A 17,505-nucleotide genomic window follows, 5' to 3' on the forward strand; every position below is an offset into this window, starting at 1 on the left:
AGAAGCCAGATTTTTTTCTTTTTCCTGAGCCTTAGCTTGGTACATATGACCATTTATGATAATACTCACTCTTCTTACCCCAAAATAATACATCTTAAATTTCTAAGTTTGATAGTTTTCTACATACAGATCTTGCTTATTTATCACTAATATAATTCCTAGCTATACTAAACATTTCGTTGCTATCTATTGTGAGTACCTATCTATTCATGCTTTCATTTCTGAGACTATGAACGAGCTCACTACCTAGAATCCCACAAGTATTACTAAAATTTTACTGTTCTTCTATATACTGTGGTTGCAAATACTATGATACAGACACACACACACACACACACACACACACACACACAATCTTTTCAATTTCTTTGTATCTTTAACTGCTGTGTACTCGTGAAAATAAACTGAAACTCTCTGAAGTTCTAAAACATTCACGTAAAAGTAGTCTATTTGATTCTTATAGTGAAAAATCACCAATCTTCCTTCGGGGCACAAGGACAGAGAGTCAAATCCTACTTACTATTGCTTTATCTAGTTTTAAGTACTATATTAAGTTCAACAATACTATTACTGCTATTAATAAGATGGCCAAACTCCAAATGAAATAATAAATTTTGGAGAACAGAAAGCATATACCAAAGTATTTAAATTAAGCAGTCAAACCAAACTCTGTAAACAGAATTTACATGATTCTTAAAATATTTTCATTGCCAAGTTAGAAAAATATATTTCTAAAAAGGAAAGAGAAATATGATATCCATTTTTAAGTTTCTTTTGAAAGCTCTTTTCTCCCACAATATTTATATAAATATACATTTTTTCTTTCATATTATTTTAATATAGATGACTATCTAAAATATGGCAGACATAAAAATTAAATCCAAAGGTAAACTATGTTTTACTAACCTTAAAATATGACATTGTTTCACATGAATTAAAATGTGGAGTTATAACTCAGGAATATTCTTAGAACATATAAACAATCAGTTGGTACTATTTGGAATATTTATATATTATATATTTATATATATTTATTATATATTTATATATTTTATATATAATATATATATATACAGACATGGTAAAACACTTAATTAATTCTGAGAACACAAATCAAAAGACTCTGCATCTAAGAAAAGTTCCAAAAGAGAACAGTATATAAAATTAACATATCAGTAAAAATTAGTAGATCAGACTTACTATTGATCCAAAATCAAATAAAATACATCCTTTAAAATAATTTCTTATAGATAGAAAACAGACTTAGTAAAACTAACCTTTAAAAGTTCCTCTGATGTAGGGCGATCTTGAGGGATTTTCTGGAGGCAAGAATCTACAAAGTTGCGAAAATAATCAGACCTATTGTAAAGGAAAGTATCAAGTGAACATATTGCTATTTCCTTTTAAAACAAATCCAAAAGAAATACAGAGATTAGCATCCTGTGCAAGGATGACATGGAAATTCATGAAGCGTTCATTTTTGAGCACTGGGTGTTATATATAGGTGTTGAATCACTAAATTCTATACCTGAAACTAGTATTACACTGTATATTAACTAAATGGAATTTAAATAAAAATGTAATTTAAAAAATCCACAAATCTAGACATCTGCCTATTAGTAGGAGGGGAAGCAAATACAATATACTATAGATTTTATATAAGTCTATGAAAAGCTATCTAAACCAACCAATGAATCTTTATCATTTTCCAAGATGAATTCACACAGATGATTTAAAAACTCTGCTCCCATAATTTAAGAAACAAACAAAGGTTAAGAAAAAAAAGAGAGAGAGAAAGGGAGAGAGAGAGAGAGGGAGAGAGGTAAACCAAGGAACAAACCCTTAACTACAGAGTATAAACTGATGGTTAAAAGAAGGGAGGTGCACGGGGCAATGGGGGAAATAGGAAATGGAGACTAAGGAGTGTATTTGTCATGATGAGCACAGGGTGATGTATGGAAGTGTATGGAATCACTGTACGGTAAACCTGAAACTAATATTACACTGTATGTTAACTAACTGGGATTTAAATTAAAAACTTAAAAAAAAATCCTACTCTCACATATTTTAAATACCATAACTTGTTCTATATTGAGGCAAAATTAGGGAAGTTAATTTTTTCTTCTTTGCATTCAAATTGAAGATGACATTCTTTTCAATTTTCTTTTCCATTCTGTAAGCCATCTCCCTTGTCTGCCCTGTGGGTCATCTTCTATCTAGCATTTTCAGAACATCAATCTATTTACTCTGGAGGAAACAATTTTATACCTACTTATTTCCAAAAAATGGATAAGACTTGCATTAAATCCAGAAAATCAATTAGGATACTTTTTAAAAAACATCAGAAATCTGCAACATATTATTTTATACAGTGTTAATGATGAGAGTTCAGGGAGGAAGGCAGTAAGTAACAATTATTCCATCAATGTCTGTCTTTCATATTCACATAAGATTTAAGTTCTTTATACGTAAGAATTCTTTTTTGAATCCCCAAATACAAAACAGTGTAAAGAAAGTTTGTGTTCAATATATTTATTACTGATATGTACCATAATGCTAGACTGTGCCAAAGGATTCCAAGTATCTCTAAACACATAGCAAAGACCTACTAATGCACCTTAAGTATGCAATCATTAAAGAAATTAAGTTTCATTAACTTATACATCTATTTGTCAATTTAAAAATACTGAGTATGCTTGATATGCCTCTAGAATTTTTCAAATGTTAGACACACCTAAATACACTTAGGTACTATACACTAAAATTTTCTATCACTGATAAAAACCCTAGTTTTCTAAAACTGTCAATCTGTTCTCCATAAACTTCTTTACATAAATTAATTTAATCAAATCAAGGAAGTACCAAGAGACAGAGTAACAGTATTCTGAATATAAACATCATAATAACAATTAGAACATCCCAAAGTTATGAATTACCTGATGATTCTGATAAAGCACTTTACATATTGTTTTTTTTTTAAGATTTTATTTATTTATTTGATAGACAGAGATCACAAGTAGGCAGAGAGGCAGGCAGAGAGAAAGAGGGGGAGATGCGGGCTTGATTCCAGGACCCTGGGATCATGACCTTAGCCGAAGGCAGAGGCTTTAACCCACTGAGCCACCCAGGTGCCCCCATTTTACCTATGTTTTATACTTGATAAATTATATACCATTCCCCAATAAAATATCAATGTTTAAATTATGCTATTATGTATTATATTTATTATATAATCAGGATTATGTGTTCCTAATGTTCAAAGAAAAAATAAATTATGAATTTTTATAAAAAGCAATACTTTCTGCTTCCATGTGGCATCATCTCTCTTTTATTTCTTCTTTTTTTTTTTTTTTTAAAGATTTTATTTATTTATTTGACAGAGAGAGATCACAAGTAGGCGGAGAGGCAGGCAGAGAGAGAGGAGGAAGCAAGCTCCCTGCTGAGCAGAGAGCCCGACCTAGGCCTCGATCCCAGGACCCTGAGACCATGACCTGAGCTGAAGGCAGAGGCTTAACCCACCGAGCCACCCAGGCGCCCTCTCCTTTATTTCTGAACTGAATTACATATATGTTATGAAAAGCAGATGTTAAACAGAAGATAAATACAAGGGTAAGATAAACAAATTTAATATCTCTTCAAGTAATACACTTTACCTAATTGAAATAAAATCATTTTGATAACATTATAAAAAAGTATTTAATTTACACAATGTTGAGTAATATATGTCTCAGCAATACTCACCATTCATTAGACTGTAGTGTAGGGGATTCATTTTGGGCTATGTGATATAAGGCACTCATTGCATTCATATTAAATAAAGGAGGCTTCCTTTCCGCTGTAAAAGAAAGAAACATTCCTGTTAAAATATGTGCCTGTTATATAAAGGCACGCAAACATTGTTTAAAATATTTGTGGGGGGCAGTTAGACCTGGGTGGCTTGGTCGGTTAAGTGCCCAACTCTTGATTTCAACTCAGGTCACGATCTCAGAGTTGGGAGACCCAGCCTCAGTTGGGATCTGCGCTGGGTGTGGAGCCTGCAAAAGATTCATTTTCTCCCTCCCTCTTCCTCCCTTCCCTCTCTTACAAAAATTAAACTAATTTAAATTTAAAAAATTTTTAATGTCTCAAATTTCACAAAAAAAATCGCATGTGGAGCTCAAAAAGCTTTTTCAAGTGTGTCAATTTACACTAAGTTGCTGGCCTAATGCCCTACCATCCCTAAATACTTTTGTATTTCCTATAAATAAGAACTTTCCTCTAAAGAACCACAATTAAATCAGGCCATTAATACTGTTACATGACTATCATCTAATCCTCAACCCCATTCAAATTTCAATCAAATGTTCCAATGATGTCCTCTGTAGCAACAGCAAGCCTTGATCATTTCCATCAAGGAAAGTGTGCATCTTATCTAAATAAATTAACATAAAATTGTTCATAATATTTCCCTATAATCCTTTTTTTTTTTTTTAAAGATTTTATTTATTTATTTGACAGAGAGAAATCACAAGTAGATGGAGAGGCAGGCAGAGAGAGAGAGAGGGAAGCAGGCTCCCTGCTGAGCAGAGAGCCCGATGCGGGCCTCGATCCCAGGACCCTGAGATCATGACCTGAGCCGAAGGCAGCGGCTTAACCCACTGAGCCACCCAGGCGCCCCCCTATAATCCTTTTAATACCTGTAAAATGTGTAGTTATGTCACTTCCCATTCCCATATTGGTCATTTGTATCTTCTTTTCCCCTGATCAAGCTGGCTAGAGGTTTATCAATTTTATTTTCTCAGAAAACTTTTTTTTTTTTTTAAGATTTCTTTATTTTAGTGGGGGTGGGAGGGAGCTCCTGAGCACCAGGGAGGGGACAGGAACAGAGGTGTTGGGAGACAGAGAATCTCAAACCGACTACCCACTGATCACAGAGCCAGTGCTGGGTTTGATCTCAGGACTTGAGTTCATAATCTGAGCTGAAATCAAAATTCCAATCTTAACCGACAGCCACCCAGACACACCTCAGAAAACTAGGGATTTTTTTATTTGTTTCATTGGTTTTCTCTATTCTTTTGTTTTTTGATTCCTTTTTTTTTTTTTTTAAAGTTTTTATTTATTTGAGAGAGAATTCATATGCAAGAGAATGGGAGAAGGATAGAGGGAGAAGCAGGCTTCCCACTGAGCAGGAAGCCAAACACAGGGCCCTGGGATCATGACCTGAGCAGAAGGCAGATACTTAAAACGACTGAGCCACCCAGGCACCCCACCTGCTTTGATTTTTTAAAAATTCTCTTTGTTCTAGTTATTTTGGGTTGAATTTGCTCTTTTTCTTTTCGTTCTTTCCTTCTTTTTAAGTAAACTTCATGCCTGATGTGAGGCTTGAACCAATCACAACCCCAAGATCTAAAGTCACTTGCCCTACTAAATCAGCCAAATGCCTTTTGCTCCTCTTTTTCTGGTCTCTTAAGGTAACTGCTGAAGTCATTTTGAATTATACAAGACTCTTCAATGTCCCTCCAATTTGGGTTTGTCCTATGATTATATTTGGGTTACATATCTTTGATTATATTTGGGTTACACAGCATCACAGAAGTGTTCTATTTTTCTCATTGTATTCTATGAGATGGTGCATGATTTTGAATGCTTCCATTATTGATGGTGTTCGCATTATATCAATTAAAGCTGTGTCTGTCAGACTTCTTCACGGTAAGTTTCTTTGTTTCCTTTTGTAATTAGTATCTTTTTTGAGAAGATACTTTTTTTTTTTTATTGTATTTACTTATTTGACAGAGAGAGATCACAAGTAGAGTCAGGCAGAGAGAGAGGGAAGCAGGCTCCCTGCTGAGCAGAGAGCCCGATGCGGGCCTCGATCCCAGGACCCTGAGATCATGACCTGAGCCGAAGGCAGCAGCTTAACCCACTGAGCCACCCAGGCGCCCTGAGAAGATACTCTGAATCTATATAAACATCCTGTTTTTTTCATAAAACTTTAATTTTCCTATTACACAGACTTGCAGATTTCTATTTTATTATCTGCTACTATCCTTTATTTTGATGTTCAAAATGCCTCATGTTTGAGCAATGAGAACACTTTATTGGCTTCTTTTTGACATGGCCCTATCATTTCTTAATCACTTCCTTGCTTTTTGGCACACTAAGATTTTCCAGGCTTATCTTGTATTTCCACACTCCAGATCAAGGTTTCCACCAATTTTCCAAGGAGCTGTGGCAACAGGTGTGCTCACTGCTACTAAGGTATCACTGTTCTTCTATCCTTTCAGTGGACAAAGTTAGGAAACACATACACATAAAAATTTATATACATACATGCACATTCAACATGTTTATGAAACAATGGAGTTCTAGCTTTATCTTTTTCCATTATTTGTCACACTCTTCTAACAAAGAGGAACCTTGCTCTTATCACATTTAATTAGTATTTTCTTATTTGATAAAATCTCCCTGTATGTAACCAGTCTCCCATCTTTGCTACCACATCCTCTCTCTTTTTTTTTTTAAAAGATTCTATTTATTTATTTGACAGAGAGCAGAAGTAGGCAGAGAGGCAGGCAGAGAGAGAGTGGGGGAAGCAGGCTCCCCGCTGAGCAGAGAGCCCGATATGGGGCTCGATCCCAGGATCCTGAGATCATGACCTGAGCCGAAGGCAGAGGTTTAAACCACTGAGCCACCCAGGTGCCCTACCACATTCTCTCTTAAGCAGATGTCTCCCTTTCCTCGCTCAAGTTTGTTGCAGTTTTTCCTTGCTCAAGTTTTCAAACCCCATTCCAAGTTACTCTATAGTGTGAACAATTCTTTATCCATTCGGTTTCTAAAACCAACCAAAACTGGGTCACCTCTCTGCAATGTGGCTCTTCTGATCAGTCTTTATGAGAGCAGCTCTCTTCCTTTTGATTAGGAACACTGTATCAGGCTACCCCGAAACACAGATGTCCTCCTTAGACTCTGAATCTGTATGACAGGAAGTTTCCCCTACTGTCACCTCTTCACCCGACTTGGGCTCTGACACTCTATGCTGAGCCACCTCCATGGTTCATGAGAGGGTCATTCTCCCTAACTCAAATGTTGCTCAAGGGTCAGTTGACTATACTGTTGAATTCGGTTTGCTAATATTTTGTTGAGGGTTTTCTGGATCAATGTTGTTCAAGGATATTGGCCTGTAATTTTTTTTTTTTAAAGATTTTATTTATTTATTTGACAGAGAGAAATCACAAGTAGATGGAGAGGCAGGCAGAGAGAGAGAGAGGGAAGCAGGCTCCCTGCTGAGCAGAGAGCCCGATGCGGGACTCGATCCCAGGACCCTGAGATCATGACCTGAGCCGAAGGCAGCGGCTTAACCCACTGAGCCACCCAGGCGCCCAGGCCTGTAATTTTCTTTTTAGTGTCCTTCTCTTTTTCCAAAGGGACCTTTTGGTATCAGGGTAACGATCTTTTGGTATCAGGGTAATGCTGGCCTCATAAAGTGAGTTTTGAAGTGTTCCTACCTCTTGTATTTTTTTGGAAGAGTTTGAGAAGGGTTAGTATTAATTCTTCTTTATGTGTTAGAATTCACCAGTGAAATGACCTGGTCCTGAACTTGTTTGTTGGAATGTTTTTGATTATTAATTTGATCTTCTTACTAGTAATCAGTCTGTTCAGATTTTCTATTTCTTCATGATCCAGTCTTGGTAGGTTGTATGTTTCTAGGAATTTATCCATTTCTCCTAGGGTTGTCTGATTTGTTGACATCTAATTATTCATAGTAGTCTCTCGTGATAATTTGTATTTCTGTGTTCTCAGTTTTAACATCTCTTTCATTTCTGAATTCATTTGAGTCCTCTTGTCATGGTAAATCTAGACAAGGTTTTCTGTTTTGTTTATCTTTTCAAAAAACCAGCTCTTAGGGGTGCCCAGGTGGCTCAGTGGGTTAAAGCCTCTGCCTTCAGCTCAGGTCATGATCCCAGAGTCCTGGGATAGAGCCCCACATTGGGCTCTCTGCTCAGCAGGGAGCCTGCTTCCTCTTCTCTCTCTCTGCCTGCCTCTCTGCCTACTTGTGATCTCTGTCCAATAAATAAAACCTTAAAAAGAAAAACAAACCAGCTCTTAGTTTTGTTGATCTTTTCTATTGGCTTTTTAGTATCTCATTTATTTCTACTCTGGTATTTGCTATTTCCTTCCTTTTATTAACTTTAGCCTTAGTTTGTTCTTTTTCTAGTTCCTTTAAGTATGAAATTATATTATTTGAGATATTTCTTAATGTAAGCATTTATTTCAAAGAACTGCCCTCTTAGACCCACTTTTGCTGCCTCTCATACATTTTAGTATGTTGTATTTCCATTTTCATTTATCCCAGGTATCTTTATTTCTCTTTTGATTTCTTCTTTGACCCACTGGTTGTTACAGTAGGATGTTGTTTAATCCCCATATATTTGTGGATTTTCCAGTTTTATTCTTATAATTTTTTTTTAAGATTTTATTTATTTATTTTACAGAGAGAGATCACAAGTAGGCAAAGAGGTAGGCAGAGAGAGAGGAAGGGAAGCAAAGCTCCTTGCCGAGCAGAGAGCTGGATGTGGGCCTCGATCCCAGGACTCTCGGATCACGACCTGAGCCGAAGGCAGAGGCTTTAACCCACTGAGACACCCTTATAATTGGTTTTAAGTTTCATACCACTTTGTTGGAAAAGTTGCTTAATATGATTCCAATCTTCTTAAATTTATTAAGACTTATTTTGTGGTCTAACATCTGATCTACTTTGGAAAATGCTCAATGTATACTTCAGAAAAATATGCATTGTGTTGCTTTTGGATGAAAGGTTCTGTATATATTATGTCTGTTAAGTCCATCTGTTTCAACGTATTAAGGCCAATGTTTCCATGCTGATTTTTTTGTCTAGATGATCTATCCATCGATAAAAGTGGGGTTTTACAGTTCTCTACTCTTATTGTATTGCTGTCTATTTCTCCCTTTAGGTGTGTCAAAACCACCTTACATATTTAGGTGCTCCTGTCTTAGGTGCATAAATATTTACAAATCTTCTATCTTGCTGCTGGACTGACCTCTCTACCATTATGTTATGCCCTTCTTTGTCTCTTACCAAGGTTGTTTTATATATTCTTAAAATTTTCTTTAAGAAAGATTTATTTATATATTTGAGAGGGGAAGGCGGGGGCAGAGGAAGAGGGGGTGGGAGAGAGAACTTAAGCAGACTCTGGTGGGGAGCATGAAGCCTAATGGGGGCTTGATCTCACAATCCTGTGATCACAACCGGAGATAAAGAGTCAAAGGCTTAACCAACTGTACCATCCAGGTGCCCCTTTACTTTTTTTTTGTTTGTTTTTACTAGGCTCCACGCCCAACATGGGGCTTGAATTAATAATCTTGAGATTAAGAGTCACATGCTCTACCAACTAAGCCAGGCAGGTGTCCATACAGTCTTTGTTTTAAAGGCTATTTTGTCTAATGTAAATATAGCTACAGCACCTTCTTTCAGTTTCTATTTACATAGAATATCTTTATAATCCCCCTTCGCTTTTAGTCTATGTATGTGCTTAACATCTGAAATTAGTCTTTCACAGGCATTACATAGATGGGTCTTGTCCAGCCAACCTATGACTGGAGAACTTAGTCCACTGACAATTAATTATTATTATTATTTAAAGACTTTATTTATTTATTTGACAGAGATCACAAGTAGGCAGAGAGGCAGGCAGAGAGAGAGGAGGAAGCAGGCTCACCACCGAGCAGAGAGCCCGATGCAGAGCTCGATCCCAGGACCCTGGGATCATGACCGGAGCTGAAGGCAGAGGCCTTAACCCACTGAGCCACCCAGGCGCCCCTACAATTAATTATTGACAGTATGTACTTATTGCCATTTTGCTAATTGTTTGTAATTCCTTTGTTCCTTTCCTCTTCTCTTAATCTCTTTTGTGAATTGATAATTTTTTGTATTAGTATGCTTAGATTCTTTTCTTTTGTGTATCTACTATAGGTTTTTGTTTTGTGGTTACGATGAGGCTTATATAAAATAACTTATATTTAGAGTAGTCTACTTTAAGTTGGTAACAACTTCGTATGAACACATTCTAAAGTTCTACATTTTTACTCTCCAAACTCCACGTTTTACGTTTCCAATGCCACAACCGACATCTTTTTATCATGCATATTCACTAAATTACTGTAGTTATTGTTATTTTGATTTATTTTCTTTTTGCTTTTTTCCCCTGAAATTTTATGTCCTCAACATACACTTTATAATCAGGAAAAAAGTGGTAAATTTTACTTTATTATAGACACAATTGTACATTCAGGCACAAAGCCTGAAAAACAACAAGTTAGGGAACTTTTTCATAAGATTAATTGTAAACAAACATATAAACTCACCCATGAAAAATCCTATACTTTAAGATTTCTTGGTCATAAGACATGACCAAGTTATTTCAATCTTTATAACAAAGTATGAAAGTATTTCTTAATAACTATACGTACCAAGACCAAGGTCAGTACAACTGACTTACATCTGTTCTCCTACCTGCACTAAGAACACACTTTGTTTTAAAACTCATTATCCTTAACTATTTAATTAATTTATTTTTAAAGATTTTATTTATCCTTAACTATTTTGGAAGTTGAAAAGCATATAACAGATATATTTCTGAAGACTGCAAGTCTAATTTGCATTGAAAATCACACCCCTTGATCTATATTGTCTAACAGGGTAGTCACTAGCCACATGTAACTATTCAAATCTAAATTTATTTTAAACAGTATAAGACTCAATATTCACTTACTCAACTGCAATAGCCACATTTCAAGTGCTCAAAAGCCATGCGGATACAGAACACTTCAGTCACTGCAGAAAATTTTATTGGCCTGTGCTACTTACTGTAAGCCTTTCCTCTGAATCCAGAAGCAGGCTTAAAATGTAGTTCCTAACTTAGCACTTCATAATTCAAAAACATTTGTAAGTAAAATTTAAAAAAGTGATTATGAAAGATTATAAAAGCTGAAGATGCCAAAAGTATGACTAAAACTCTAAGAATTTCTTTGAATGTCTCACTCATTTAAAATGATCTAAAGGCCGTTTCATTTTCTGATACTGCTTTAAGTATAAATACTCTCATTGTGAACAAAGTCTACTTTATTAGCTACAATAAAGAGAAACGAGAGGGGTTCCTGGGTGTTTGAATTTGGTTAAGCCTCTGACTCTTGGTTTTGGCTCAGATGTGCTTTCAGGGTCATGAAATCAATTCCCAAGTTAGGCTCCAGCTCAGCCTCCCCTCTGCCCCTCCTTCTCAGGCTCTCTCTTCCTCTCTCTCTTAAATAAATAAGTAAATCTTAAAAAAGAAAAGAGAGAGAAGCTAGAAAGTCTGGAAAAATAAGCCCTTCCACAGAAACTGGAGTTTTCTTTCTGAGCAGTACAACTGGTTAATGAATACCTTTTTTTTTTTTTTTTTTTTTTTGACAGAGGTCACAAATAGGCAGAGAGGCAGAGAGAGAGAGAAGGAAGCACGCTCCCCACCGAGCAGAGAGCCCGATGTGGGGCTCGATCCCAGGACCCCGAGATCACGACCTGAGCCGTAAGGCAGAGGCTTTAACCCACTGAGCCACCCAGGCGCCCCTAATGAATACTTTTCTAATCAAATAAATATTAATATATATTAATAATATCTAACAACACCATTAAGGTGATTTCACTATCACCAAAGGGTACATGTATGTATCAACCAGCGCAAGTATGTAAAAATACCCCATGGCCAGAGTGTATTAAGCAGCTTCTCTACATTTACACCCAGGTTTCTTAAGAAATTAATGAGGATCTACCTGCAAGAACAACTGAGGTTAAAAGAATTGAGGTTAAAACAGTTTAAAATAGAAAAAAAATTCTGCAAACCTCAAAGAGAGACTAAGAGATCAGAAGAGAACGACATGATGGTATCTCTAAATCTGTCTGCTGATGCTGTCATACTTTAAAATAAATTAAATAAATAATATAGAGCTCAAAGGGAATGGTTAATTTAGAAATTATAATAAAAGCAAACATACCTAAAGATTATATAATTTTGGGAAAATATGAAGACTGTAAGATAGAAAAGCATAGTTTATAATGGAAATTATAATTTTCATCTACTATATAAGGATAAGATTTTGATTTCTATTTTACCTCAATTTCCCTATTTACAAAACGGATTAACTCAATTTGAAAATAATTTAACCAAATTACACAGAATTTTACTTTTTTAAAAGATTTTATTTATTTACTTGAGAGAGAGAGAGCATGTGCCTGCACAAACAGGAGGCAGTGCAGAGGGAGAAGGACAACCAGACTCTGTACAGAGCTTGGAGCCCAAGGCAGAGTTCAATCCCACAACCTCAAGATCATGACCTGAATCGAAATCAAGAGTTGGATGTTCAAACAACTGAGCCACCCAGGCACCCCTCACATGGATTCTCTTTTTAATGTGTTATTTTTGATTTGTGGTCACTCCTAGAATGGTTCAATTAAATATTCTCAATATTTCCCACTTTTAAATAAAATTTAATGGAATTTTTTTTTTAAGATTTTATTCGTAAGTAAGTAATCTCTACACCCATCATGGGGCTCAAACTTAAGAGTTGCATGCTCTACAGACTAAGCCAGCCAGGTGCCCCTGGAATATTTTTATAAGAAGAAAAAAAGGAAAGATTATAGGATGGAAAGGGGTAAACTTGGAGAATCAAGAAGATGGACATCATCTTCAATTACAGTGACAATTCAATTATCGACCTGGCTCACTTACACTGAGAATGCTAGTAAAGTTATGATGGTCCACTGACTTAAGCATAGTTCAACAGAATAAAATGTGTGCATAAATCAAATTGTTACAGTATGTCAAGAAGCTTGACACCTAATTCTCATACCTAATTCAAAGTAATAAGCATCCTAGGTAGAGGTAAGTAATTCGTCTATGCTGTAGAGACTATCTACAGATAGTAAATCTTGTAATTACAGACTTATTTAGATGTTTAACAAAGCCATTAAATATTAGACATAAATACTTAATTAATACCACAGTGGAAAATTATTTTAGACCTAATTTAACACAGCAAATACACCTCACCTAATATATATAAAAATTACCAGATAACCAAAGTGAAAACTTTAATAGATTTATTGTTCCCTTTACTAACAGACATAAAAAATAAAAAGCTATGCTTTGGTACAGAAAATGAGGTACAACACTGATCATAACTTACTACACAGTAATAAAGAACAATGCTTACCTAGTTCAATACACGTTATTCCAAGAGACCATACATCTACTTTGCCATCATACTGTCCTTCATCCATGGCTAAAATTACTTCTGGGGCCATCCTAAAACATAAAATGTCATTTAAAGTAAAAAAAAAAAAAAAAAGTACTATTCTTTAAAAATGCAATGACCATCTACATAGAGAACACCTGTGTGAATTCTAGACCGTGTTTAGACAAGAATTTTTATAATGAGAAATAAATGCCCTACAGGTCATTAGAGAAATATTTACCACTGCATATATACTGTGAGACTCATTCTCGCCATCTGTCATTATCATTAAGCAGCATCCTAAAGAAAAGATGCCCCAGAGCAGGGTTGCATATTCTAATATTATACAACCCTTAGCCCTTAGGCTAGTGATTTTTTTTTTTCAATTCAGTGGATTTTGTTGTTGTTGTTGTTGTTGTTGTTGTTATTTTTTATAGTTTTTTTTGTAGTGGTTGTTTTTTAAGAGATAGAGAGAGAGTAGGGAAGGGGCAGATGGGGAGAGAGAGAATCCTAAGCAGACTCCAGACCCAGAGTGGAGCCCAACTTGAGGCTCGATCTCAGAACTCTGAGATCATGACCTGAACCAAAATCAAAAGTCAGACTCTTAACTGAATGAAGCACCTAGGCACTCCCCCTCAGGCCAGTGATTCTTAAATATTTTGGTCTCAGGATGTTATTATGAAAGTCTGATTTATGCTTGAAAGATGGAATTTTTATCATTGGCACTGAATACTATCAAATCATTTTCCCTGCAAGCTCACTTCATTTATTTTAGAAAATATCTGCCACAATAACCAACACTTAATAACCATAGTTTGTCACTCTTCCTTTTAAATAGGAACAGTGTTCCATGATAAAAGTGGCTAGGGCAGCTCACAACAAAGACAATAACACAATTATCAACCTTACAGGTGTCTTGGTTATAAAATGGAACATTAATTCATGTCTCTAATTAGAGTCTAACATTTTTGATGGTATTTGACTCGTATCTGTTGTTAAACATAGAAAGACACTTAGAACAATTGTTGATACTTAGGTAGGGCAGTCACCATATACCGGAGTGTGAGTGTGAGTGTGTTTAAGCTTAGGTGTAATGACATCTAAATATGTACCTAGTTCCTACGTTCCAAGTACATTATATACAAATTAATGAATATGTAAATAAAGTAAATTTTCAATTGTCAATACCAGAGTATTTCCAAGATGTTGGTTTTTTTTTTTTCTTTTTAATAGAGGGAGGAAGGGAGGGAGATGGGGAGGGAGGGACAGAGGGAGAAGGAGAAAGAGAAAGCAGGCTCCATGCTAGGCAATGGAGCCTGACATGGCGCTAGATCCCGTGACCCTAAGATCATGACTGAGCGGAAATAAAAAAACTTAGACACTTAACCAATGAAGCCACCCAGGTGGCCCGCAAGATTCTTTCAGATGAAGTAAGTTTGGGAAATTACTAATTAAGGCAGAGTAAAACAAGTTTATTTTTATTGCAGAACTTTTCAGGACTTTTATCTAATATTCACCATTAATGTATAAATAGGAGAACCATTAAGCAAATATTAAGAAATATTTGCTCACAGAATCCTTTTAATAGAAGGGAAAGGGAGTCTACCTAAAGTAGGACATAAGAAATTTTTGGTCATCTAGAGCAATGGAAGAGCAGAAATTCTTCAAGTTTTTAAATTTGTTTGCCTCTAATGAATTTATGAAAATTATTTATCCCCTTGTACATTTCTGAGTTATCTAAATTTTATAAACTTAATAGCCATAAAGGATATAATGCATAGCATATGCTTTTATGCTTTATATGTGATTTAAAAATATTTAAAAGACAGAGCTGCAGAGTTAGCTCATTTAATTTATTAAAGAACAACACACTGTTGTATAAGCCAATTAGCAAAGCCAGTCTTCACTGTCATATTAATCAGTCAAATCAGAATCACTTTCTGTTGGAAAAAGACTGACTTCATTTTCTATGCAAGCAATATGTTAATGTGTCCCCATGACAACCATCTCAGTTACGAATTACACACTAGAAAAAAAGAAGGGGAGAAAGATAATTGAGGAGAGAAAAAAAGCAAGGAGTAAAAGGGAATGGAGATGACTGAAAAGGCACAAGGCCTTGCCAAGAGTTTGTGTTCTGACTCTTCAAAATTTCTGTTACTATAGATTCTCAAATTATTCTTCTGGTGTTGCTTTGAGGTTTTTATATCCCACACCACTGCAGCACTGTAATATTCAGGATGATAAGGAGTACTATTTTTTATAAAGCAGGAGAGGGAGATTTGAAAGGTAGGTGGGAAAGAAGATATAGTGGATCTAAGACATCATTCTCTTCATATGGAAGAACATATGGAAGTTTAAGTGCTGGACAATTATTCCCTTCAAACTTGCTGACATTAATACAAAAATTATTTATGGATAAAACAGAGGATGTCTAGAATTTGCTTAACAATAATGGCGGGGGCAGGGAGGAGACCAAAATGAGTACATACAGTAGGAATGGCCATGAGATATTGTTACTGGGCTGGGTGACTGATATGCAAGGTTTCATTACACTTTTGTCTACTTTTATGTGTATTTGAAATTCTCCATAATAAAAAATAAAACCAGAAAACTCCAAATCAGCCATCAGTCTTCCGGTACTCTTAGTCTGAAGGTACCAATATATGGTAAATAAAAATATAAAGAAAACACACAAATTTCCACTTAGCATTTCTGTATTCTCCTCACTTGGATTTTCACTGAATTTTTTTACTTCCATACCCAAAATATGATGCAGGTTATAATACAGAAGAAAATGTCAAGGGGACAAATGAATAAAACAGGAGATGTAAGGACAGCACTCCAAATCTCTATCTGAAACTAACTATGCTTAAAGTTAAAATGTCCACAATAGCATTATATTACAAGAAAAAGATAGACATCTGAAAAAGTATAATCACACATTTCCTATTTCAATCATGAGGATCAACAGCAAATAGGATTATTCTTACCAATATGGCGTTCCCACAAAAGAATTGGCAGGAGATGCCATGGAAGCTGATCCAAAGTCAGCAAGTTTCACCTGGCCTGGTTCTGTCAGAAGGATATTTCCTGCTTTGATATCTCTGGGTTTAAGGAACACAGAAAATTATTTCTCTTTTGTTCATTAGACTGTGTTGAAAATGATAAAAATCAAATAAAAAGTTTTACAATAGGGAAGGAAAAATCAAAGTAATTAAGTCCTAGGATAATTTCTAAATTAGGATAATGAGATTTAAGATCCAAAAGCAAAAAATAGAGAAGTGATATAAATATACAGAGATAATTTTCTTCTCTAAAAGACAAAATAGCAGCAAAGACAAAAGACAGAAAATCAAGTAATTAGAGCATAGTCTATACTTGAGTTCCTGTTTATTGATACAAATAATGGTTTTAAAAATAGAGTTTAATTAGTTGACGAGTCCTTCATAATTTTAAGATTTCTGAGTGTACCATGTAAAGTTTAAAAAGATCTAATACCCCAAATTTATTTTTTTTGAAGGTTATTCTTATCATTTCCAAACCTTACCACAGTTCTCCTAACTAAACATGAAATAAAACTGAAACACATGGATAATGTAGTATCTAACGGGTTTTACTTTTTAATTTACTTTCAAGCTTACTTTTTAAAATTAGCAAACATATTATCCATGCAAAGTAAGAATATTATGGATATTTATATAATAGGATGGTATGCGCAATTGGTACCATAACATACATTTAACCTTTCCAAAAAACAAACAAACAAACAAACAAAAAACCCAAAACCAAAATACCAACCAAAAAAACCCCAACCAAATTTCCAAGCACTTGTCAATTCTAACTAGAGTATTGTAATAGATATAATATTAAATAAATCTTTTTCCTTCCATTTGCTTTTTAAAGGAGAAGAGGTATTCTGAGGCTAATAAGACCTTAGGTTCTAATTCCAACTCTTCCATTCATTTATTTGTTAGCATGTAGACTTCTCTTGGACCTTACTATCCTCGTCTTAAAAAAAATGGTAAGCCATTTAGCTCACAATGACTCTACTATCTAGTTTAATATATATTGCCTGGTTCACAAGCTAGTTTCCTTTTAAAATAGTCAAAACCTGTATCAATGCTAAAAATGCATTATAAAATAGTTTACTCTTAACGTTACTATCTATTATTAGGGATCATCAAGGATTAATACTCAAAAGTACAGAGTGTTAAGTCCATGTCATGGGATCAATGGAACAAA

General features: G+C 35.0%; 1 protein-coding gene across 5 annotated transcripts in view; it reads right to left on the reverse strand.

Annotated features, from left to right (window-relative positions):
* Window positions 1-17,505, reverse strand: part of TAOK1 (TAO kinase 1) — a 172,101-nt gene that overhangs the window by 55,831 nt on the left and 98,765 nt on the right. For 4 of the 5 annotated variants that reach the window (XM_032321232.1, XM_032321233.1, XM_032321230.1 and 1 more), the window contains 4 exons: window positions 16,254-16,367; window positions 13,243-13,334; window positions 3,742-3,835; window positions 1,278-1,359 (listed from right to left, as the gene is read on the reverse strand). In XM_032321232.1, coding sequence (XP_032177123.1) covers window positions 1,278-1,359; window positions 3,742-3,835; window positions 13,243-13,334; window positions 16,254-16,367 — 382 coding nt within the window. Of the gene's footprint in view, window positions 1-1,277; window positions 1,360-3,741; window positions 3,836-13,242; window positions 13,335-16,253; window positions 16,368-17,505 lie in introns of those variants that run through there. The other variant, XM_032321234.1, reaches the window with a different exon arrangement.

The sequence above is a fragment of the Mustela erminea genome, chromosome 18, assembly GCF_009829155.1.
Source record: "Mustela erminea isolate mMusErm1 chromosome 18, mMusErm1.Pri, whole genome shotgun sequence".
NCBI lineage: Eukaryota > Metazoa > Chordata > Mammalia > Carnivora > Mustelidae > Mustela > Mustela erminea.